The following is a 23,719-nucleotide window of genomic DNA, read 5'->3' as shown; positions in this document are numbered from 1 at the left end:
TCTTACACTTTGTGAATAGCTTTTACTCTGGGAAAGTGCCAGGATGCAAGGGATAACTATGGAGGAATTGGTTCAACAAGGCTAAAGAATTGTCTGTCTCATACTCATTCTATGAATGTTCATTATTATGTGAAGGAAAACAATCTGTGTTCACTTCATGGCATGTGTCCACCTCAGTAATGGTGAAGGATTCCATATGTAAAGTAGGGAAGGCACCTAAGAGGCAGATGGCAGGATGATGTCTGGCAGAAGGCCCTACAGCTTAATGTGGACTTTCATTACATTCACAAAGAGTGACCTTTATTGGCCGTGCATCAGCGCACACATACAGTCCAGCTGGTTGTTTATTGCAGTAGCATGCCAATAAACATTTAAAGTCAGCAGCCCAGCTGACAGCCCTGTGGTACAGGGTTTTAAATCTTCTAATCTTGTAAAATAAAGGTTAATATTTGTAACAGATAGAAAAGAAGGCATGTGCAGAAAGTCCCCTCTGTTTCCAGCCAGTCTTGAACCTGAGGCTGATGTCCAGTGCCTTGTCCCTAGGCCACCTAGCCCTCTTATTTAATGTTAATAATTATTCCTACTACGTAGTGTTGTAATGTAATGTGCAAGTGATAAAATAATGAGTTTTGATCTTTATGTCAAAATTATATGTAAGTCTGGCCCATGTCCAATTTACAGTGTTATTTGATGATATACATCTCTGTATGTTTCACACTTTACATTAATGAATGAGTTAATTCTATAGAAGATTTGTTGTACTTTTAAAAAATATAAAATTCTTGGTTTGGATAAAATATAACATTTGTTTTATCAGACTTTGCTGCAACACAAAATATAGGACTGGTGTTGTGATCTTTACATGGAAGAACAAATAGCATGTTTTCAGGATTACTGAATTTACATAAGTCTGTATTTCAAGTACAGGATCATTACCGTTGTGCAAAAGTTAACTTTCCAGTCACCTATTCTGACACTGCCTACATTAATGATGGAGCAAATTTCCACATCAGCTATCATGAATAGAATTTTCCATACTGTATCATATTATGTTTAAACCCCTGTCATATGGGTTTATAGCCCTATTACATTGACAACACTTAACACATTCAATGCCATGCTACCCAGTTGGGATTTAAATGTTCTGTGCCAGCTATTGTTCAGTAGAGATGTGTTTAACATGACTAGAATAAACCTAAGTATCTTAAAAATTATTTGAAGTAATTGCATAAAATTATCAGACTAACTTATATAATGCTTTAGGATGTGATTTCTTGTATAACTTATTCACTGCACATAAACATTTTTCTTTTTCCATGCTTCACATGTTATATTTATATACACAAGGGACCCACATGTTTACAAAGGAAGAGGACGTTGTTTTGTGAGAGAATATTACTCTTAAATACATAAATGGATACATCAATGCTTCCTTCATCATCTGTACATGTTTGACTGCATTTGAGTGGTATTTCTAGGAGATATGAGCAAATACTTTACTTCAACACTAGAATGTCAACGGATGTGTTTGGTACTGGTAACGCAAGATAGCAAATAACGTTTTTGATGTTTTTAACAGTGAATGTATTAATTAATACTGTGTCCCTCTTCTTAGAACAGATTTTTCCAAAATTACCAATGATAAAAATATGAAATAAAAAGTTTCTTAAAAGTGAACAAGACATATATTATAGCATTGAAAAAGTGTTGTAGGTACACTGTGTTTATCCAAGCAACACAGTATAAACAAATAAAATTTCATGTATTTGTTTTACTTATATGGCTACCATGGACTCCATGTTGTTGTACCACACGAAGCTAATGTCCCCACAAATTTAATTTACTGTGATAATTCTTAAAGCATGGGGTAATACACAGATTAATATCACAGTAGCTGGTTAACTGCTGTAAGAGATGTGAAACATTCAGTGGACTCAAATCCTTTTTGATCCTGGGCTGTATCAGTTCTCAAGCCAGATAGCCTTCTAGTACATTAGTGGACTCAAATCCTTTCCTTCTTCAGTTTTATCTTCATTCTCACTGCACTCAGATTCAAAAACTTATCACATTTATCAGAATCACTATCTAACATCTGTTTAATTTCCTTTTTTATGTCAAACTGCATTTTGATGTCGCCGCATGCATGAGTGATCCAATTTAAAACTTTCACAGTAAAACAAGTTGTTTGTATTGAACAGATACCTAATCTTTATGTCATGTGAATCAGCAACCCATATACGATTACAGTCCCACAGGTTAGAGTGTCTGTTTTGAGAATCAACACTCGTAAAGTTGACACAAACAATGACCTGAGGGCGGTGACCAGACAAAACCGTACAAGACAAAACCTGAGGGCATGCTGTCATTTCCTGAGGATGAAGCAACCAAAACCTGAAGCTGACCACTCAACTCATCTAGTGCTAGGATTAAGAACTCATGGCATATATCTCCTCTTCCCTACATGTTGCTTAATGAAAAACACAGGGAAATTTTATCTTTAAATTTTAGCATGTTGCAGTGTGGTACATTTGGCAATTTAACTACACAAACTGCTTTCCTTACTAGGGTACACTAGGGTGATAAAGGTTAATACTGGAACAGTACCTTCATAAGCCAGTCCCAATGAAATTCACTTACTCATTCACAAAGTCCAGTATGTTGCCAAATTGACATGTGCTGAACAGCAAAACACATTGATGTATAGCTTGTGTAATGAAGTCTTCTCATGCAATCAGCCATATGAGAATACAGTTAATATCCAACATTTCAGAAACTGACACTGGCTCCATCATCAGGTGTTTATGTGACCGCATTGATGCCTGATACATTTTCACACAGCTGATTACCCAAAAATATTTCATTGCATTCATTGATCATAAAAGCTTCAACTCTTGTACAGCTCTAACTCAAATCTCTGGCAACATATCACATACTGAAATGTGATGCCATCAACTCTCTGCATAAATTTTAAGCACATAGAACACAGATTGGTATTAGGTAATGGTAGTAGAGTCACTACATGAAAGACTTCTTATAATATTACAGCAGTTTCCATGGCCTAGAGAGTTACTGATCTAAAGCACTTATGTATGGGGACCATCTGCCTCTGATCTAAATGTTTCCCTATCAAAAAAATACAAGACATTAATTATTTTTTCTCATTATTTAGAAATATCATATATAGAGTGTTATTGTATATACATTATAATATTTTTACATAAAACTATGAATCTCTTTTGAAATTTGTTTGAATAAATTTTACAGTGGAATTCATAACACTGATTGTTTTCCAGTCTCATAGATTGAACAAAAATGTAAGCAGAGGAGATACAAAATTGTACATATAACAAAGAACTTGATGGCAAGATTGCAGATCGACATCATAATTGTGAACGATATGTCAGATTTTCTCCATATTGTAACACCAGAATTTTCCTTGTATATTTATATAAAAGAATTATTGTAGATTTAAAAGGAGAGTAACAGAGGTTATCAGTAGAATAATGATGTTTATTACTAGGAATGGGATTGAAACCATAGGTTAGCTGCTGTCCAAATAATAGTTCACATACTAACATTGCAGATTGTAGCACAGTTCTGAAAGTATGACAAGAACTAGAAGTAAATGTTATGCAAGACTGATAAATCATGATGTTCCCAAGAATACTGACAGGGTTAAATGTTATCAGCAGTGATAGCTGGAGATGTCAGGTCTGAGAACATTCATCATTGAATTCACTGTTACATGTGCCTGTTGTATGCCTTTTGTTTGTTTGTTTGTTGTTTTTGTAATGTCCCCTCATAGCTGTCATTTATGGAAAATAATATTGCTTTTTAAAGAATGGACACAGCTATTGCAGTACTTACGTCCATATTTAAAATACTTCAAAGTAACTTATTTAGTCACTGTAAAATACTTTGCTATATTATGTGTGGGCATGCTCATACTAATATAAAGCATACATGCAGGACTTTCAGCTTGACAACAAAAACAATTAAATACACATATAATTAATTTTGTGTTCTACACAGTATGTGATTTGCTTCTTTTGCTGTCTTCCTTCTTCAGTGTTTCCAAAACCTTAAATTAAGCTGTAACTGCTTTTTCTTCCATTTTTCTGGAACTAACTTACAAGCATTCAGTACTTTTGCTGTAAGGCTTATGAAGCCAGTATTGATGTTACATTATCAGGATTTCTATAAGGCTTAGAAATGAAGCATGAGACTTAAAATAACACACTGAGAGCACTCCCCTTGTCACCATCTTAATAAGCATTACATTTCAGTATGGAACATATCCCACTCACTTTTAGGAAATATTAATTTAATGTCATAGAAAATCGTAGGTGACAGCTGGTTGCACTGTAGCTTAAATTCCCACATGGTGAGAGATAACCTAATCAGCATAAATCAGTTCTTTTCTGTATACTGGTAGTTTATGGTTTATCTCATGGTGTTCATAAGCTAGCATAACGTATTTTGTAAGTAAAGTGTTCCAAGTGGTCTTTTATTTTATTTATATTTGACTGTGTTAAAAGTGCAAATCCAAGGACAAGACATCAAGTATCACACAGAAAATCCAGACACTTGTTCTAAAGAGCTCTGATGGCACATTACAATTAGTTTTATCAGATTTGTGGACTTTGCTTATCATTCTATATTCCAAACAGAACGCAATGTTTCATATTCAGCTGGGTCCATTATAAAGTGCTATTCCAGCCCAGTGATTACATGATATAATTAATATGTTGATGAAAATATAGTTTACTGTGAAACATAACACCAAGATATTGTACATAAGTATTCACAAAATTAAAAAATCGCCAGTAAAGTAACTGAAGTAGATACAATTAGTTTTATAAACAAAAGAATAACATTAGTTTTCTGATTATTAAGTAATGTAATTTTCAATACATCTCTTTTTACTGCACATGTCAGATTACAGACTTTAATAACAACAGTAATATAGCATAAATATATGTCTGTTCATGTTCTAACCCTCTTTGGAAATTATTGTAACATGTGCAGAAAGGGGGAATTCAGGCACATCAGTTAATACTCATTACATTATTATATAGAATGATAGCAATGTAAACTTAATCTGTGTATGATTTGAGGTTTTCACAGCAGTGAGTGTGAAGATTTCTGTCTTCTGGGTTGTTGCGCTGTGTAGTCTGGCAGATGTTTACCAACGATTCAGAGGTCATACTGCCTCCGTCATCAGGGCGATGAGTGTGAAGATTTCTGTCTTCTGGGTTGTTGTGCTGTGTAGTCTGGTAGATGTTTACCAGCGTTTCAGAGGTCATACTGCCTCCGTCATCAGGGCAGGCAGTATGACCTGGTAAACATCTACCAGACTACACAGCGCAACAACCCAGAAGACAGAAATCTTTAAACTTAATCTGTTCAGATTTGTTAGTGTATCAGAAGTGGAACATGTGCTGAAATACAATAAATGTATGGTATTCACCTGTTGGTAGAACATATGAACTAGACCCCAACTGAATTTAAAGAGAAGGGAAAGAAATGGAATTATGAAGATTTCCGTCTTCTGGGTTGTTGCGCTGTGTAGTCTGGTCAATATTAACCAACGTTTCAGAGGTCATACTGCCTCCGTCATCATCACCCTGATGACGGAGGCAGTATGACCTCTGAAACGTTAGTTAATATCAACCCGACTACACAGCGCAACAACCCAGAAGACGGAAATCTTCATACTCACCGCTGTGAGAACCTCAAGTCTTACAAATGGAATTATGTTGGTCAACTGCTCAACATTTGTTTAATAGATATTTTATTGACACATGAGCAAAATCCATTTATATCAGTGACATAAAGTTATTTCTCACAAAAACTGAACACAAACAGTGAAAAATATTTGTGAAACATCTTGTACAGATGCCAGTAAACTTAACATTCATATGCCCTTAACATAAACTAATATGTGATGAGAACAAATTACTTTGGACAGTTATTATTAATTTTAGATATTCTGTACTGGTCTGTACTTGAAATCTGTTGAACAGGATTACAACCTCAACCAACCAGCTATGGTAATACTCCAGTAATTTAATTTATTAGTGGTAACTTGTATTCAGTGTGGGTTCAGATATAACAGATCAACAGTTGATCAGATTTTTTGAATTTGTCAGATACTAGAGAAAAAATGGGAGTACAGTGGGACTGTACATCAATTATTTATAGATTTCAAAAAGCCTATGACTGTGAAGAGAGAAGTGCTATACAACATTTTTATTGAATTTGGTATACCAAAGAAGCTAGTGAGACTAATAAAAATGTGCTTAAATGAAACCTGTAGCAAAATTCGTATAGGTAAATATTTATCTGAGTCATTTTCCATCAAGAATGGTCTGAAACAAGGAGATGCTTTATCTCCATTCCTCTTTAACTTTGTGCTAGGATATGCCATCAGGAAAGTCCAAGATAGGTAGGAGGGTTTGGAATTGAATGGGACACATCAGCGATTGGCATATGCTGAAGATGTTAATTTATTGGGTGACGATATAAATACAATACAGAGGAACACAGAAGTTTTACCAGAGGCTAGTAGACAGGTGAGGCTAGAAGTAAATTCAGTAAAAACTAAGTACATGTTGGTATCTCATCAGCAGACAGGTGGGCAAAATCATATTAGGGTGGCTAATAAATCCTATGAAAGTGTGACAAAGTTCAAATATTTTGTAACAATAACGAATCAAAATGATACTCATGAGGAAGTTAGGAGGAGACTAAATTCCAGAAATGCTTGCTACTTCTCAGTTTAAAATATTTTGTCTTCCTGTCCAATTTCTAAGAACCTGAAGATTGAAGTATACAAAATAATAATTCTGCCTATTGTTTTGTATGGGTGCGAAACATGGTCTCTCTCTCTGAGAGAGGAACATAGATTGCAGGTGTTTGAGAATGGGGTGTTGAGGAGGATATTTGGGTATAGAAGAGAAGACGATGGAGAATGGAGAAAACTGCATAATGATGAATTGAAAAATTTGTACTTCTCCCCCAGTATTGTCAGGGTGATTAAGTCAAGAAGAGTGAGATGGGCGGAGCATGTGGCACACATGGATGGGGCAAGAGGTGTGCACCGGGTATTGGTTGGGAAATCTGAGGGAAGAGACTGCTGGGAAGACCTAAACATAGATGGGAGGATAATCTCAGGTGGGATCTATGGGAGATAGGAGTTGAAGGAGACTGGATTTTGTTGGCCCAAGACAGGGTCCGGTAGAGGGCATTGGTGAATTCGGTGATGAACCTTCGGGTTCTGTAAGCCATCTAGTTAGTTAGTGGTAGCTCGTATGTACAACTGTTTTCTTATGCACATTTCCCAGGGAAATTTAGTAATATGGCATTCTTGCAATGGCCATCTCTTACTATATCACTCTGTGTTCTTAAGAAAATACAGGTACTGCAGAACTGAACTGGATTTTTCTAGATCATAATAGGGTATAAAGGTAATATTTGCATGATTCATGTGAACCTTCAGGTTTCATAACAATAAAGGGCTTCCTAAAGTAAAGATGCCCCTGGTACATGGCATGAAGGTAAAAGTAAAGTAAAGTTTGTCTCGTTATGTGCCGTAAAGGCGCTTGAGGTGAGTGGAGGTATAGCTCCTCTCTTTCTTGACCTCGGCACTAGATGGGGGTGAGTGGTTGGCATCACGCCCCGGCCGGCTTTTCCCGGGAAAGGACCCCGGTGCCCATTGTAGAGGAGGCTGGGTGGGCCCCAGAACATGGCATGAAGGTACTTAGGTTAAATAGGGAAGGTATAGTTCTTACTCATTCTTCTCCTCTGCTAGATGATAGTGAGTGATCAGTGACATGCCAAAAAATGTGAACATATGAATAATTTTCGATGCTCAATGTTGTTCATTACCCCAGCTATGTAAAATTTGTTAGAGTACATAATGATGAGGGTGGTATAAGAAGAGGTCCTAATTAACTAATTTGCTTCATGGAGCATAGTCCTCCTTAAAAAGCTAACAGTAACAAAGCTAGTCAAAAAATTCCCCTTCTTTTCTGGAACATGAAGGTTCATGACCACATTCACAAGAGCCCATGGCATGGTGTGTCCTCAAGTTGTGGATGGGGGAGACAGCCTCAAAGGTTTGAAGTTCATATAGCTATGCCAGTTATTATGTGAGCAGTGCATTTGTACTTAAATTTAGAGCAATGGTTAACTATTGTAGTCACACCACAAATTTTTACATAAAAGAAAACTCGCTCAGTGCGTACCAGCATTTCTCAAATTGTTTATGGAATTGGATCATTTACGTAGATACAATTCCTTTTCTCTCTCATTCCATAAAGCCAGATAATACATCTGTATCTTTAATAGTGTTGAAACTCCTGCAATAATAAAACATCATTTTCTCATTATGGCTGAGCTTAAAATAGACATCCATTTTGAAATAATATGTTAAAGAAAAAAATAACCTATTTTTCATCACATATTTTACATGTCATAATCCCATAAACATTTTTCAGTTTACTAGTCATTGTTAATCCAAGTTTGCATATACCTGTGTTCATGAATGTGACTTAGAAAAGTAATTCATTTTATTGGTCGCAAATATATACTTTCAATTTATTATTTAAAGTATTAGGTGTTCTTCATGCTGTAGCATCAGTCCTTAACTTCTCTGTTTGTCACATTTCTCCTAGGAGGAAGGCAACCCACATGACTAGGGCCATCTTTGCACAACAATGGGAACCCAGTGTTGTGAAACAATTTGAACTGAGGTCATTGTTAGAACACATTATTCTGCAACAATAACCTCAGGTCACAGGTTAACAGTGGTTTAAGGACTGTTGGAACATATGAGCTGTTGCTGAACAGTGACCTGCTTGATGTGCCATGAAGAACACCTGTGGAATATCAGTGTATTTCAAGTACACCTTTCCAATCTTGTTTCCCTGCATCTTGCCCAACTAAGCAACATAATTCAGGAACTAATTGAGGAACTATTTATGGAGCAGGTAAATGAGCATGACCAAAACAAGAATAAAGCAGCTTCTCCTTCAGTAATACTTCATACTGTTTATAGGACATTTTACAGTGCATAGTCTTGTTAATAGTTTACATATATGTTGATCAATTTTCTTTTTATACAGCTGGGAACTCAACCAACAGCAGCCAGGTTTAGCAGCTGCCATATTCAAAGACAGGTCACATGAATAAGCATTCATTAACACAACACAAACATATTATATGCTGTCAATGAAAAGTAGGAACACCACCAGGGGCAATTGTGAGCATAGAATTTAAATTATATTATCTTACAAAATGTAGGCAAAAAGATATTTTCCTTACATTGTACTTACATTGCATTTTCTCTCAAAAATGTTAATTTGGGCCACTGCCATCCCAAATCTTTTCCTAAGATGTTTTAACTTCATATAGGTAGTGTGACTACTGCACAATATTCCATAAAGTAAAGTAAAGTTTGTCCCACTATACGCCATGTAGGCGTTTGGGGTGAGTGGAGGTATAGCTCCTCTCTTCCTTGACCTCAGCACTAGATGGGGGTGAGTGGTCAGCATCACGCCCCGGCCGGCTTTACACCCAGGAAAGGACCCCGGTACCTATTGTAGAGGAGGCTGGGTGGGTCCCAGAGCCGGTCTGGATGCAGAGGCTAGAGGAAAAATCCTCTGCCCCCGTCGGGGATCGAACCCCGGTCGTCCAGCCCGTAGCTAGTCACTATACTGACTGAGCTATCCCGGCTCATACAAGTAGATAAGCAGTTGCGTAACCATAGCAATAGTTGGTTATACTGCAAACTATATGATGAGAACATCTCTCGGTATCAGATAATGCTCAAGTATGATGATCATTTATATTACATTCAATCAGTTAATAATTTACATGGCATGTTTTGGTTTTTTATATATTTAAGTAAGGTACATCAGTGATGGCAATATAATGTAGTTTAAAAATGGTGTTGATATTTTCTGTTGTGTGAACAATTATTTTAATATTTATACAAATTTTGTTCTTGAATAACTTATATTAGAGCACATCATAAATTTATTTACTAATTGAAGGCAGTAACATAATATAGCCCAGGTTCATACTTGTAAGCTTTGAAAATTTGCTACATTTGAGACCAGATGAACTAATATTAAAAGTTGCAGCAATCTATCATTATTTGAAAAAAAATATGGTGTAGTTCTTGCTATGCAAATAAGTCTGAATCTGTGCTTGTGCCATGTCCAGTGCTTTGTAATGTATCCTGATATGTATAAAAATCTGCTTACATCACCACCATAAAACAGAGAATAATGTAATGTGATATTGTGATGACCTATATGAAGCATAACTCATACATAGCGATTGAGATTAAACTTCCCAATTTTTCTTTATTAATTTATGTTTTATGAGGCCTGTGGTGTATTTCTTTTATTCATTAGGAGAGAAGAATTAAGTTTAAAATATTGAAATTTTGTAGCTTGTGTGTAAATCTTACTAAATTGTTCACCAGTTGGGACTAATCAGAAAAATGATGTAACATGTAGGAATGATTTTCATCAAGACATAATTTGTATTAGGGGCTATAAATTTATTTCCAATGAATGCACATTCACAAATATAATTAATAAAATGTATAGTTTTATTTATGAAAAAGAAAGTTGGAGCTCTCCAGAATAAAAGAATAGCATTATGTGAAAGTAACTAAGAGAAAATATTTTGTTGATAATCAATAAGGTTAGGTGACAATCTGCAAGGAGTCTTGGAGGCAGTCTAAAATTAATTGAGAGACTTGTGTATGTGTGAGTATATATTTCTGGTAATAAATTATTTTGTTAAATGTTAATAATTATTTCTAATACCAGTACATAATTTCATCTGTATTTGCCATAATAGTTATATTTGTTTATAACAATGTGTTTGGTTCATATTTAATAACCATGTGGTTATAATTGGAATTATAAGCTATAGATCTGTAGAAAGCACGTTCTTTTAATACTGATAGTATATTATAGTGGTTGGGTGTGACTCTTTCAAGAGATGGCTACTTGCAGACATTAGGTACCAGCAGAATATAAGCCAGCAATGAGACTGCCTCTTTTCAGGTTATAAAAATTAATAACATAACCAACTTCCATTAAGCACTAATTAAAATAAATGTTCATAGAGCACTTCAGATTTACATCCCATTTTAATGAAGAATCCTATGAAACACATTAAAACTAAACAAAGTTTCAACTTATGTTATATGAGTAGTCCCATTTTAGTGCTTTGTCATGTATTTGTATAAAGTAGTGATAATTTTAGAACTGTTTTATTTTCTTCAGAATTATGGCCATTGTTTTTAAATAAAGTTTTATTTGAAGTAGGATTTGAGGTTCTCACAGCAGTGAGGATGAAGATAGCTGTATTGTGGGTTTTAGTACCAAATAGTCTGGTAGAAGTTTACCGATGTTTTAGAGGTCCTTACTACCCCATCAAGAGGTAAACTTGGTAAACTTCTGCTAAACTACATGGCGATACAACCCAGAATACAGACATTGGCATTACCTAAATTGTGTTTCATATCCTTTAAAATTCACATGATACTGAGTTGTAAATGAATACCATTTCTTATTTTATAATTAGTTTAAATACTGTCCACACATTTATTTCCAAACTGGTAATGTGTTTCCAAAAACTGAAACTCTAAAATAAAAATGTAATTTATTAAACATGTTTTTGGCATACAATTTGAGTTAGTATATCAGAACAGCAAAATAAATATAAAATGCAGTTGCAATCTTGTCTATATCTGTATTGTTTCTGTCTGCAAGATGCCAGCTGTATTATTGGAGACAGATGTTGAGTTTTTTAAAAGAGATGAATTTGTTTGCAAGCATGATATTTTGTTTTTGCCTCACAAACTTACCACATTGCTAAATTAATAGAGTGAAAGAAATGATTTTACAAGAATATGAAAAATCCTGTTAATAACTCAGCACCCTTATCCACCCTTATCTAATGTTTTTGGAACAGAAATTCTTTCTTTGAAGACATTTCAAAACAAGTTTTACTTGTTTGAAAATATCTTCTATGGCTGTTAGTACTACATTGTGGGATATAATATGTATATGCCACACACACATATATATATATGTGTGTGTGTGTGTGTGTGTTATGACAAGATTGTAACTATTGTCAATGAATGTTGAAGCTTCTAGCGCTATTACAAGGAATGACATAATATACTGTATTATGTGTTCGTTCCTGAAGAAATGTATGTGTGAAAATCGAAGTGTAAAACTCCATGCCACTAAGTGGAGTGCACAATGTTAAAAATGACGTAAAAATGTATTTGTTATGCAATTTTTATGGGGTAAACTGTTATTTTGTAATAAAATAAAAAGTAAATTTAATTTGTTCTTAATTATTTTCTAAACATACTAGTGATTTTATAAGCATTATTATTTATCAAAGTATGCCTTATTTTAGGTTACTGTGTTCTCAAAATTCCATTATTGGACATTGTTATGAGCCATATGAATCCAGTCAGCGACCTTACATCCTATTTCTGTAATTTCAATATTATACTCCCAAATTCTCTGTTCCAGTGTTCTACAACCATAAATATGTATCTAAATAAATATAACACATTTTCAATAAAACTTGATCAACCACAGAGAGAGAGAGAGAGAGAGAGAGAGAGAGTGTGTGCGCGTGCGCGCAGGAGTATATTATGAATTACAATACATACATAATTTATTACATTCCATGGATCCATAAGACAGCCAAATGACAATAGGATGTGGAAAAAGTCATATTAATAATACAATACATATTATAAAGTACAATTCATACTATTATATAAACTTTACATAATACAAACAAAGGGTTCACCTAAAGAAATGATAAGTTACAAACAGATCTACCCAAAACACACAGAAGAAAATTTATCACTTATTTGTAAACAACAATAATGGTTTAAGTCATTACCTTTTTCCAACTGTAATGTGAGAAAATACAGTTTCTTATACAAATTTGCGACACATCTGAAACCTTGTGGTGGCACAACGACTGCAGAATATTAGTCTGTTTCTGCAAGTTTTTTGGCATACATTTCTCATGTTTCCCATGCATGTCACCTATTTCACTTTCCTTTATTCATATACTGATGGCTATCATTTTAGATGTTGCACTCTGCATTCTGGTAGACGTTGACTATTGTTTCAGAGGAAATTACTGCCTCAATCATCAGGGTGGTAAGTTATGGAGACAGCAAGTTCCTTTGAAGTATTGGTCAGTATCTTTCAGACTGCACAGTGCAACATTCCAAAAGACAGCCATCTTCAAACTCATGGCTGTGAAAGCCTCAGATATCATCATTAATATTCCCATAGAATGTGGACTATTCTAATCCCAGTTTCTGAATATTAGCTTCAAAGGCAGTAGACATTAATATGTTCTCCCACCGGCAGATTACACTACTGTTATCCAAGTAACGCAAATTACCCACGTGACCACGGATTACCTATATACCATGGAAAGTTATTAGTGGCAGCAGAATCCTACTTTTGATCTGTGGCAACAGAGACAAATAGTTTGTAAATTTAGATTACGTATCAAGGGAAGTGCCAACATTTTGTCATTGAAATTGAACTAGCAAATAAAAATCCCATGAAATTAAAGCATATCAGAATCCAATCACAAATTATCCACAGGCCTTGTAAGTTTTGCACTGTAGAGTGCATTTATGAAATGTGTAGCGAATTAATTGCATTTATTTTTAATCGTGTATTTTAGCGTCAACATATTGGGAATTCATATTGGTAAAAAATGGCTGGCTTTGTTAGGTTATGTGGTTATGTTCTGAATAAGCAATCTATAAGAGATGTTGTGTGCTTTGAAAATGCGTTCATTAGGCACACAGTTTTAAAAAGGATTGACCATGATGTTAAATATTTAAAGACAGAAGCAGTTGATACTACTCTTATCGATGAAGCTAGCACTGTAACAGACGAAGACGAGGGTGAGGTTATGGCTAAGAAAGAGGAAGAGATACAAAGGAAAAGAAACAAGTCTCGATTGAATCCACAGCACAGGAATTTACTACACGGAAAAATGCCCTATTCTGAGCCCATGGATTGGTTTCATGAAACCGTGAAATATAAGCGTAAGATGTATGGGCGCTATGGTCAGTCAAGTGGAATTATTCCAGGTGTAATGTGGCCCACTAGGGAGGAAATAGAGGAAACGAAAGAATATGAGAGCATAGCATATCCGTACACTATTCAAGAACAAATGAGCAAAGTGGAAGAGAAAAAGAAGGAAGACCTAGCGTTATTAAAGGCAAGGTATGTATGTTATTGCCATGGAGGCATTGTTTTATTATGCTGGTAAAACTTTGCGCAAGACTTACACAGATGCAACTTTACTGCTGACGCATGTGTAAGTAGGAGTAAGGATCACCTGATGAAACAGCTGTATGAGGTACATCATGCTCAGGTGAACATTTTCAATGGGTATGATTAGAATAATGGCATCTATTAAAGTCTCTTGTAGAGAACTGTTTAAGAAATTTAGTATATTTCTCCTTGCTAGTGAATTGTTACTATCATTGCTGTCCTTCATTATGGACAACATGAAGAAATTTTAAATTCTTACATACATGTCATAAATATGACCACCATATCCAGAATGCTAACCTCACTAGTTGTAAGAAAGGTTCTTACTATACAAAAATCTAATTATTCAACAATCTTCCAGCTAGTATTCAAAGCTTAAATTGTGATATAAAAATATTTAAGCCAGCATTGAAAAATAGGTTTAATTTGACTCCTTTTACTCTGACAAATGTACATTCATTGAAAATTCTTAAACATTTAAATGCATAACTGTAAAAATTGTGTTATATTTGTATTGGTATTTCATTTGTACTAAATGTTGGTATTCGTGTTATGACATGTTCCATATCCTTGGCTTGTACTATGGATCTAGGGAATGTAAATAAATTATGTTGTATTTAAATTTGTGGTGCTCACTTTAGTTGCCCAAAATTCACTAGTACTAAGACAATCCTACAAAAGTATCTTATGACAACTTAGTTTTAGCAAAACTTCAGACTTAAGTGACTGTGCAGTAAATTTACAACTATGATCTATATAACCAGATATATCACTTAGGTAATTTAAAAACTTGTGGAGAAGTTTGCTCCCGACAATGTCTTCTTCACTGTTCTGTCATTCTTCTTCCTTCCCCTATCCCCATCCCCAAGAGAAAAGGAAAAATTGATAAATTTTTGCTAGAGTTATTATTTTAGTGCCAAAAATAATGTCATTCAATTTTAAACTCATCATATTCTAAAGTTCATATGATATTGTAAATTTTCAGGGAAGAAGATGTCTTGAAGAAGTTTGCTAAACTGGAACAGTGGAAACTTGATGTTAAGGCTAATGCTGCCAAAAAGTTAGCAACTGTAGAAGCTGCTAAGGTAGGTACAGAAATAAGATATTTTCCTAAATATAGTGTCAGACCCATATTTGGCATCCCAGAATCCAGGTGGACCTGAAATATGTATTTTTCCCAGTGACATTTTACAGTAGCATTTTCCTACATTTGTCATATTTAAAGCAGGTGCTTCACAGTTTTTTGTCTCACTGCTATGTGTGAATGGTTCCACTGTCAATTGTCTTCTTACTGCTAGTAAGGCACCTTGCTTATTTGCACATATTTAGTCAGTGGATGGCATAGGTTATGGGCTTCCATGCATTGTTTAAGTGATGAAGGTGATACCACGACAGATTTTAGAGGTTTTTATGTTTCTCACAAAAAGAAGTTGTGAATTGTAAAGCATATATCAACAAAAATTGTTTTTGTTTATTGTATCTGTATTAAAATTTCTGTGCATGAAAATCCAAAGTCCATTAAATTCTAACATCAGAAAAGCCTTAGGTCCTAGGCTTTATGGATAGGGGGCCCAGTACTGTATGTTGAGAAATGAATTACACAATTTGTACTATTAATTTAATAGTTCACTCTCATCTATCTGTGGTAATAGGAAACAAGTGGAAGCACAAATAGTCTATATATATGGATAATCCAACATTATTACATTTTAAATTCATATACATGTGATGTCACAAACTATATCTGTGAATGAATTAGTAATATGACACATTTCAGGTTTAAATAGTAACCAACATAATTGCAATGCTGATCTTTCTTTTTGTTTTGTTAAATAGTTACCCAATTAAAACTTAAAATAAGTGTTCTGGTAGAAAATAATTAGAACTACATTTTGTGCCATATATACTCTTTTTTTAATGAGCCATTTGTCAGTTTTTTTGATTTGAGCTTCGTGTAAAGTAGGGCTTATATTTGTCTTATGTGAACAAAAATTAAATTAAGAGTTTTGGTATAGATGTCAGTACCAAATGTTATAAGAATTTTAGAGATTAAATTTGCAGATGGACATACAATATACATTGTGCATTAAGGTTATGCACCATAAGTATTGCCATATACTTTACAATTTTCTTTTATAGGCAAAGAAAGATAGGTTGGTGGAGGAGGTGCGTCGTCACTTTGGCTTCAAAATTGACCCTCGAGATGACCGATTTAAGGAGTTACTAGAACAAAAGGAAAAAGAAGAACGTAAGAAGGCCAAGGAAGCTAAGAAGAAAGCGAGGCAAGAACTTGTAACAGCCAGACTGGAGGAGCAAATTAAAATAGCTGAGAAAGACAGAAAAGAGGCCAGTAATATTCCAGAGAAATCATGAGTTACACACTTTTGTATGGTTTCTTTTGTAAGCAGGTATGAAATTTGTACATGTAGTACTCATTCAAAGAGCCATTTTATTCTAATGACTGTGAACAAAACGTAGTATATGTTATAATTCATCTTCCTGTTTTTTTAACACAGAACTGAAACTGAATTTTGGTAAGCACCAGAAGAAAGCAAGAAACAAAGCGTGGCTGAATATTTGTGTACCTCCGTATAAATAATGAAACTATTTGACATAACCATTGACTGTGTGTATTGTGAAACATTCCATAGATAATTTATATTAGAGGAGATTTGAGGTTCTTATGGAGATGAGTATGAAGATGGCTGTCATCTAGGATGTTGCACTATGTGGTCTGACAGATACTGATCCCTGATACATCCCTGATGCTGGACACATTGAGATCCTCTGAAACATTTGTATCTACCAGACTACAGGGTATAACATTCCAGAAGACACCAACCTTCATATTAGAGGACTTCAGAAAGATGTTGCTGTCGTGCGCATTTCATTATGAGAAAATTCATAATGAATCATAAAATGTTATGTTTATACTATGCATACTCAAACTCTTCCCATGACTTGTGGCTTCTTAATGCAATGGTTTCCAGTGCATAATCAAGAACATGTACTCTCTTTTCAACAGGACTGTTCCTCCTGTGGTTTATTGTGGTCATATGTTTTTGCTTTTTCATTAAGTGTATTGTTGCCTATGTTGGCAGTATAGTTACATTGATGAACCACTCTCCTGTGCTGTCATTGATATATTTTTGTATGTTTCGTATAATTTCATTTCCCACATGCTGCTTCCTGCTTAATCATTCAGAGTAACAAGTAGTTGGTGTACATGGTGTCCATAAAGTCATGGTGGGGTTTTGAATTTTTATTTGCAATTTATAACTGCACATGTTAGTTCTGTTTTCTTCATGGAACCAACTGCGACATAATGTAGTTATCCATACATGTTGGAATACTTTGTGCTACCCCAAGTTGAAGACAGGAATCTTTCAACAGGATGTGCACTATTACATTATGTAACCATCAATTCATGGGTGTCTTGAGACATTTTCCAGGGAGGTGTACTACGAGAGGTCGGAAGTCTTACCTCATTCCCCAGAGCTTACATCACTTAACTTACCTTTGGGGTTACATCAGATAAGTGTGGTATGCAGTGTCATCAGTGATTTGAAGCACCTGAAGAGATGTTACTGAATGAGTCTTTGTAGATGTTTTAGCTCAGGTATAGCAAGAATTTGAGGATCACTTGAATGCATATAGAGCAATGAACAGTGTACCTTATAATTTTGAAAGAGGCAGTTATTTTAGGTATTTTGAAACAAGCTCACTTTTACATTAGATCATTTGGGAAACCTTTGAAATATGTCTCCATCATTTAATGGGTGAGGGGGTTATCAGCATAACTTGGAAGACCATCATTCATATTCTGAAGAAATTGACATGACACCTCAACTCTACTCACCAAGCAGGTTCTAGTTCAGCACCTGATACATTTATCCCCCCTCTTTAGATTTCATTCAGTCCTTACTAGGACTATTTATCTTTATATTCTTTATAATCCCCTTTGTCCTATACCAATTTCCTCCAGCATGCAGCTTACATACATGAAGGTTTATGTTTCCTGCCTTCTCATTGGCCATCAGAGTTGTTGAATCAAATTGAGCAGTTCCTATCCATCAGTGGATCTGTACCCTGAATACCAGTAGGGACCATTGGGCAGTCACTTCACCTCGAAGATTGAGACAGTAAGGAACTCTGAAATATTGGCAGTACAGCCTACATGTACATGGTTCATCTGCATTTACCCAGAAACAGGATTAGTATTAGAATACTAACTCCATGGTGCAGAATCCTTCTTGATAACATGGTAGTTGCTTGGATAGTTAAGAAATTACATACCTTTCATGGAACCTCAAGGTTAATTAGTGTGTTCACAAGAGCCTTGTAAAATGCTCAAGTCCTGTGTGATATTTTGTAACATGCTACCAGTAATAGGAACTTGATAACTCTGAAAGCCACCCATCAGATGTAAATCATAACCTGTACAGAGTATTTGTGTTAAGATTGGGAACATACTTTGGGATAGATTCCAGTTGCAAGTAAATAGTCAGCATGGTAATGCTCAAAAACTGGAACAGCTGTGATCATGGTTCCAGAACCAGAAAATTTAATCTTCATACATGATAGGGTGACGCCACGGTGGTCTAGCGGTTAGAATGCTGACCTTGTAATACTGGGGTCTCGGGTTCGATTCCCGGCGGTGCCGGAATTTATAACTTGTGTTGGGCATCCCAACAATTACTCCATTCACACACAGAAGAAGGCAATGGCAAACCACTTCTGGATCATCTGCCAAGAACGTATATGAACAGGTCCCAGTCCGAGAAAAGGATGGAAGGATCCTGTTCATATGGACCTGTCATCAGACAGAACACTAAATAATAACATGATAGGATGGGGAGGTTCTGAGACCTTACAACTGCTGCTAAGATAAGATCATAAACTATAGTCCTATACACAGTTCATTGCATAGGACATTACATTTTCATTAGTGGCATATGCCATTCATCAAAATGTGACTGTTCTTACATCAGAAAATGTACCTAAGACTAGAAACACATGATAATGGATGCTGTTTTCTGTTGCTGAAGATCATGATATAACCTACTATTTATTAAAGTTTTAAGAGAGTGACCATGTTAATGCAGGACTGCCCGTGTCTATGGGCACACATCTCAGGTAAGGTATTTTATTTGTTGAATTATATGAAACATGTTTATGTAACAGTGCTGATTCAAACATTTACATAATGTACGGTCAACTGAGAAAATGCAGTGTGGTCATAATTATATTTGTTAATTGTTTTGGAGAAGCTATATTAGCAAACACAAAGTAATTGAATTTCAATTGATGCCAAGGGGAAACAGTAAGAAACCTATTCAGTACAGTGTAATTTAATTCCAATTCTGCCTGAAAGGTGAAAATTGCTACCCATATAACGAGGTAGCTAACCTTACGCCTCTTTCACACACAACGGTTTCGTCCGTACGGCAAGAATCCGCACAAATTTTTTCCGTCGCTTGTTGCTATTCACACACCACGGTTTCATAAACACCGTTGAGGCGACCGCAGTTGCTTTTCCTCATTTCAGAATGAATCTTAATCGGATTATTGCTATGTGGTTTTTGCACTGTCGTCGAAAGAAATCGAAGCGTGGTAATAGGATGTATTGGGTCCATCCAATCAATCAAAGGAGGGTTGAAATTGGTGTATTTTACACGTTATTTGAAGAACTTCGAAGAGATGAAAACAATTTTTTTAACTATTTCCGTATGTCCATTTCCTCAATTGACGAACTGCTTGGCCGATTGAAATATAGCCTTCAGCGTCAGAATACAAAAATTAGAAACTGCAATCAACCTGTGGAAATGTTAGTTGTGACAATTAGGTAAGTAAAATACTACGGTATTCTTTTTAAAATTTTAATTATTTTAAGTTTTAAATATTTATTGTCATTTTCAAAATATGAATTAACAAAAGCATCATTGAACAGTAAACCGAAATCAATGGATTCTATAGTCCCGGTTGTATTACTTGAAACTGTAGTAGCTGTAGACAGCGCCGGGGACAGATTTTCCGACGGTTTGTAGGAATGAGTTGATGAAGTCAACTGTCTCCCATAATGCTCATAAAACTGACTTCTTGTTGGGAATTGCATAGACGATGGCACTGCGGTGTTCTTGTGCGTGGGAAAATGTAGAAGGCTGAGAGGACATTTCGTATTTGATATAAGTTGGAGTACTCCAATCTGAAATTGTACAATGTCGTCATCTTCAAAAGTTTCCAGTGACGGAATAATACTGTTAAAGAATGATAAGTGTCTATTTGGTTTACTTCCTTCCAGTGCTTTTAACATTTTCAATTCCAATTCATCTGGTTTACGGCGCCTGTGTGAACCCAGTCCAGTTCGTGGTGTTTCAAAATTAGCTTCTGTAGGAATTTCAGGATTAGTGGCCCCCTCTTCTGTACCTGCTCTGGGAATTTCAGGATTGGTGTCATATTCATCAGTTTCTTCTCTAGGATTTTCCGTGAGACTATCTTCAGTTTGCCTTACATAATTCAATTTTGCCAAAAATTTAAGTTGATCGTTGTACACGTATTTCTTAATTTTTGTAGTTCCTGCACCGGATGTCTTGGTTTCTCTGTGTTTTTTGCATGATTTCACAAAGGCGTCTCGAACATTTGTCCATCTTCTCATTACTTCTTTGCTTGTATCAATGAAATGTACCTATAACACTTGTATTTTATGAAAATTAAAGCGTACGTCGGTTGAAGCAACGTTATAAGTTACAAAAAAATCAAGTGTTTGTTTTCTATGTAATAATGTTCTATACATTACGAACAATGTGTAACCGTCCCACTCCTGTTTGCTGTTGGAGTTGCCCGGCTCGGTTGCAGTCTTGTCGATCTCTGTCGTATGTGATGTAATTCGGGATTTCTGCTCATGTAGGCATGGAACTTTTCTCAGGGAATATTACATGGAGGGGTATAAGCTGAATGCCAGCGAGGAAGGTTTCGGTAATGGTCTTGAGATTTAAGTTCGTAGTTTCACAAGCACAATTTATTTCTTTTACAATTATCATTCACTGGCCGAATCGAGCTACAAAACAATTTAGGATGTTGCTTCCTCTGAATTCCAGAAAAGAGTGTCCTCGAAGAAAACTTTCCTGTCCTTTAGTTATAGGACTTCCCCCCTTAACTTTCACAAAAAATGATGTATTTGGGCAGTAATGATGCCCTAGCTCACGTGGACCATTAAAAAACCCTTTAGCCGGCGGGTGCCCCCTGCAAGAAGTTTGGGGGTCACACGGTGCCATAATTCTTTCCTTTACAGTCGTTGCTTGTGCAACTTTCTTTTCTTTTCTTTTTTAAGTGTCAGTGAGCCTTCTGCACTGAATGCAGAGCACCTACCAATAAACTGACCCCTGGCCTGAAAAGGACGCACTTGCCTAACAAGTGAAAAGCGTAAATCTTTATTACTTGTTTCCAATTTATTTTTATTTGCGCCTCACCGGGACTCGAACCCAGAACGCGCGGTCACAAATGTTATTATATGGTAATTAGCCACTTCATTTTTTTGTAACTTACAACGTTGTACCAGCCGACGCTTCAATTAACATGGAACTAATTTAATTGTTTGCGTCGTCTTTCCAGGTGTTTGGCAAGTAGATGTACTTTTACAGATCTGCATTATACGTACAGAATTGGCATTTCAACAGCGAGCAAGATAGTCAGAGATGTATGCAGAGCTATCTGGTCTGTCATGCATTTCGGATGTATACCTATGCCTACAAGAGAAAAGTCGGAATTGATTGCTTCAGATTTTGAGAAACGTGCTAATTTTCCATACTGTATAGGAGCAGTTGATGGTAAACACATTAGACTTATATGACCACCTAACAGTGCTTCAATGTATTATAATTACAAAGATGTTAATTCTGTGGTATTGATGGCAGTTGCAGACTCAAATTACCGCTTTGTGTACGTCAACATAGGAAGTTTTGGTAAAGATTGTGACTCTACAATTTTTAAGCGATCTGCTCTGTGGACATCAATTGAAAGAAATATGCTGGAACTACCAAATGAGAAATGTCTTCCAGGAACGGAATGTCCAGATGTGCCATATTTCTTTCTCGGAGACGAAGCATTCGCGCTACATAAACATCTACTGCGACCCTATGGTGGGTCACACCTCACTTTAAATAAAAGAATTTTTAATTATCGCTTGAGTAGAGCTCGTAGATGTGTAGAATGCGCATTTGGCATTTTAAGTAACAAGTGGCGAATTTTCCATCGTCCGATTAACGTTGATCCTGATTTTGCAGTAGATATTGTGAAGGCTTGTGTTGTCCTACACAATTTTGTTCGCGACAGAGATGAATTTATGATTGAGGACACAACAACAGTTACAGGGTTGGAGGATTTACAAGGAGAACAATCAGTGAGTGGGGGATTATCTGCAAACAATGTAAGAAATATATTGTCTGCTTATTTTGTATCAAATGTAGGAGCTGTCCCCTGGCAAATGTCAAAAATATAAATTATAACTAGGGCCAGGATCTATATGCAAAAAAATGAAATATGGATCATCAAACAAATATGCAAACTCCATTTCTTTATATCATAAGCAGCCCCTATTGTTCATGCAGAGTAGTTTATGCAATTAGTGAAGTGCCATTATAACACATAAGCTTGCCAATATTGTGATTATTAATAAAAATAACGGAGGGGCCTAAAACTCTTACATTAATTGTATGAATTTGTATATGAATCCTGGCCCTAATTATAAAAGTTTGAATGAAAAGAAGTGTAAAATATGTATACTATAAATTTGTAGTGTAAAAATGAAATTAATCACCAAATGCATTCTTTTCAACGTCTATCAGTTCTTCAAAATCTTCCTTCAGTCCTATACAGACTTCCCGCCAGGCTTTTTTGTGGCATTTCTGTCCTTGTAAATATCTGTAGTTTTGTCCCACAATACAGGTCTGGCTTCAACTAAAGATATCAACACTTCCATATCGATATCAATTTTCTGTTCACTCATTGTCAGAATGCCGATGAACACAAACAAGCTACCGGACGACTGATTGCCGGTCTGTGTGGAAACATGCATAAAAGTCAAGTACGCCTCGGTAGAAACGGCAACCGCACGGCGACCGTGTATTCAGTGGATGTTTCCGGCTGCAACACGGCAACCGTCACATGTGAAAGCTGCTATGTCTCGACGTGCTCCACTACTTTACACGGCATAAAACGTACGGACGAAACCGTTGTGTGTGAAAGAGGCCTCACGGTAGTTGTCGATGCTCAGCAAGATCTCCCGTTATGGAGTTCCTAGTTACTAGCATGTCTATGGTTAACAGTTTCGTACCAAACCTCAGGGAATCACATAC

The 23,719-nt window shown here is 35.7% G+C and overlaps 3 protein-coding genes across 12 annotated transcripts in view; all 3 read left to right on the top strand.

Annotated features, from left to right (window-relative positions):
• The window catches only part of LOC110836907 (dipeptidyl peptidase 4), a 230,144-nt gene extending 217,764 nt beyond the window's left edge, over nucleotides 1-12,380 (top strand). For 6 of the 8 annotated variants that reach the window (XM_087348681.1, XM_087348678.1, XM_087348675.1 and 3 more), the window contains one exon: nucleotides 8,679-12,380. The gene's annotated coding sequence lies outside the window, so the exon portion shown is untranslated. The remainder of the gene's footprint in view (nucleotides 1-8,678) is intronic. The other 2 variants (XR_015535136.1, XM_087348676.1) reach the window with 2 other exon arrangements.
• A 1,097-nt stretch (nucleotides 12,381-13,477) lies between these two features.
• Nucleotides 13,478-16,983, top strand: CRIF (growth arrest and DNA damage-inducible proteins-interacting protein CRIF). 3 transcript variants are annotated; one of them, XM_022078588.2, is made up of 4 exons: nucleotides 13,478-13,687; nucleotides 14,180-14,315; nucleotides 15,352-15,451; nucleotides 16,506-16,983. In XM_022078588.2, the coding sequence occupies exons 1-4, from the start codon at nucleotides 13,639-13,641 to the stop codon at nucleotides 16,737-16,739; spliced, it is 519 nt and encodes a 172-aa protein (XP_021934280.1). In that variant the 5' UTR covers nucleotides 13,478-13,638; the 3' UTR covers nucleotides 16,740-16,983. The 3 variants fall into 3 exon arrangements, with proteins under 3 accessions (XP_021934280.1, XP_021934278.1, XP_021934277.1); XM_022078586.2 differs by having other exon boundaries at nucleotides 13,478-14,315; nucleotides 16,506-16,774; nucleotides 16,883-16,983; XM_022078585.2 differs by having other exon boundaries at nucleotides 13,478-14,315.
• Nucleotides 16,641-23,194, top strand: LOC110836886 (uncharacterized). Its single transcript, XM_087348682.1, is given in 3 exon segments — nucleotides 16,641-16,774; nucleotides 19,915-20,211; nucleotides 21,978-23,194. Coding segments are annotated over 3 exon segments (1,203 nt in total). The 5' UTR covers nucleotides 16,641-16,754; the 3' UTR covers nucleotides 22,864-23,194.
• The last annotated feature ends 525 nt before the right edge of the window (nucleotides 23,195-23,719 follow it).

The sequence above is a fragment of the Zootermopsis nevadensis genome, unplaced genomic scaffold (assembly GCF_977971745.1).
Source record: "Zootermopsis nevadensis isolate Lab colony 2312 unplaced genomic scaffold, Znev_1.0 Znev_ptg000013l, whole genome shotgun sequence".
Taxonomy (NCBI): domain Eukaryota; kingdom Metazoa; phylum Arthropoda; class Insecta; order Blattodea; family Termopsidae; genus Zootermopsis; species Zootermopsis nevadensis.
The sequence above is the reverse complement of the archived record's forward strand: the minus strand, read 5'-3'. Positions and strand labels throughout refer to the sequence as shown.

Bases quoted from the DNA above. Each gene is read 5' to 3' on its own strand.
- CRIF (XM_022078586.2), top strand. From the start codon at position 13,798: ATGGCTGGCTTTGTTAGGTTATGTGGTTATGTTCTGAATAAGCAATCT. The intron at 14,316-15,351 runs GTATGTATGTTA...GTAAATTTTCAG, and splicing joins CTAGCGTTATTAAAGGCAAG to GGAAGAAGATGTCTTGAAGA. The intron at 15,452-16,505 runs GTAGGTACAGAA...TTTCTTTTATAG, and splicing joins CAACTGTAGAAGCTGCTAAG to GCAAAGAAAGATAGGTTGGT.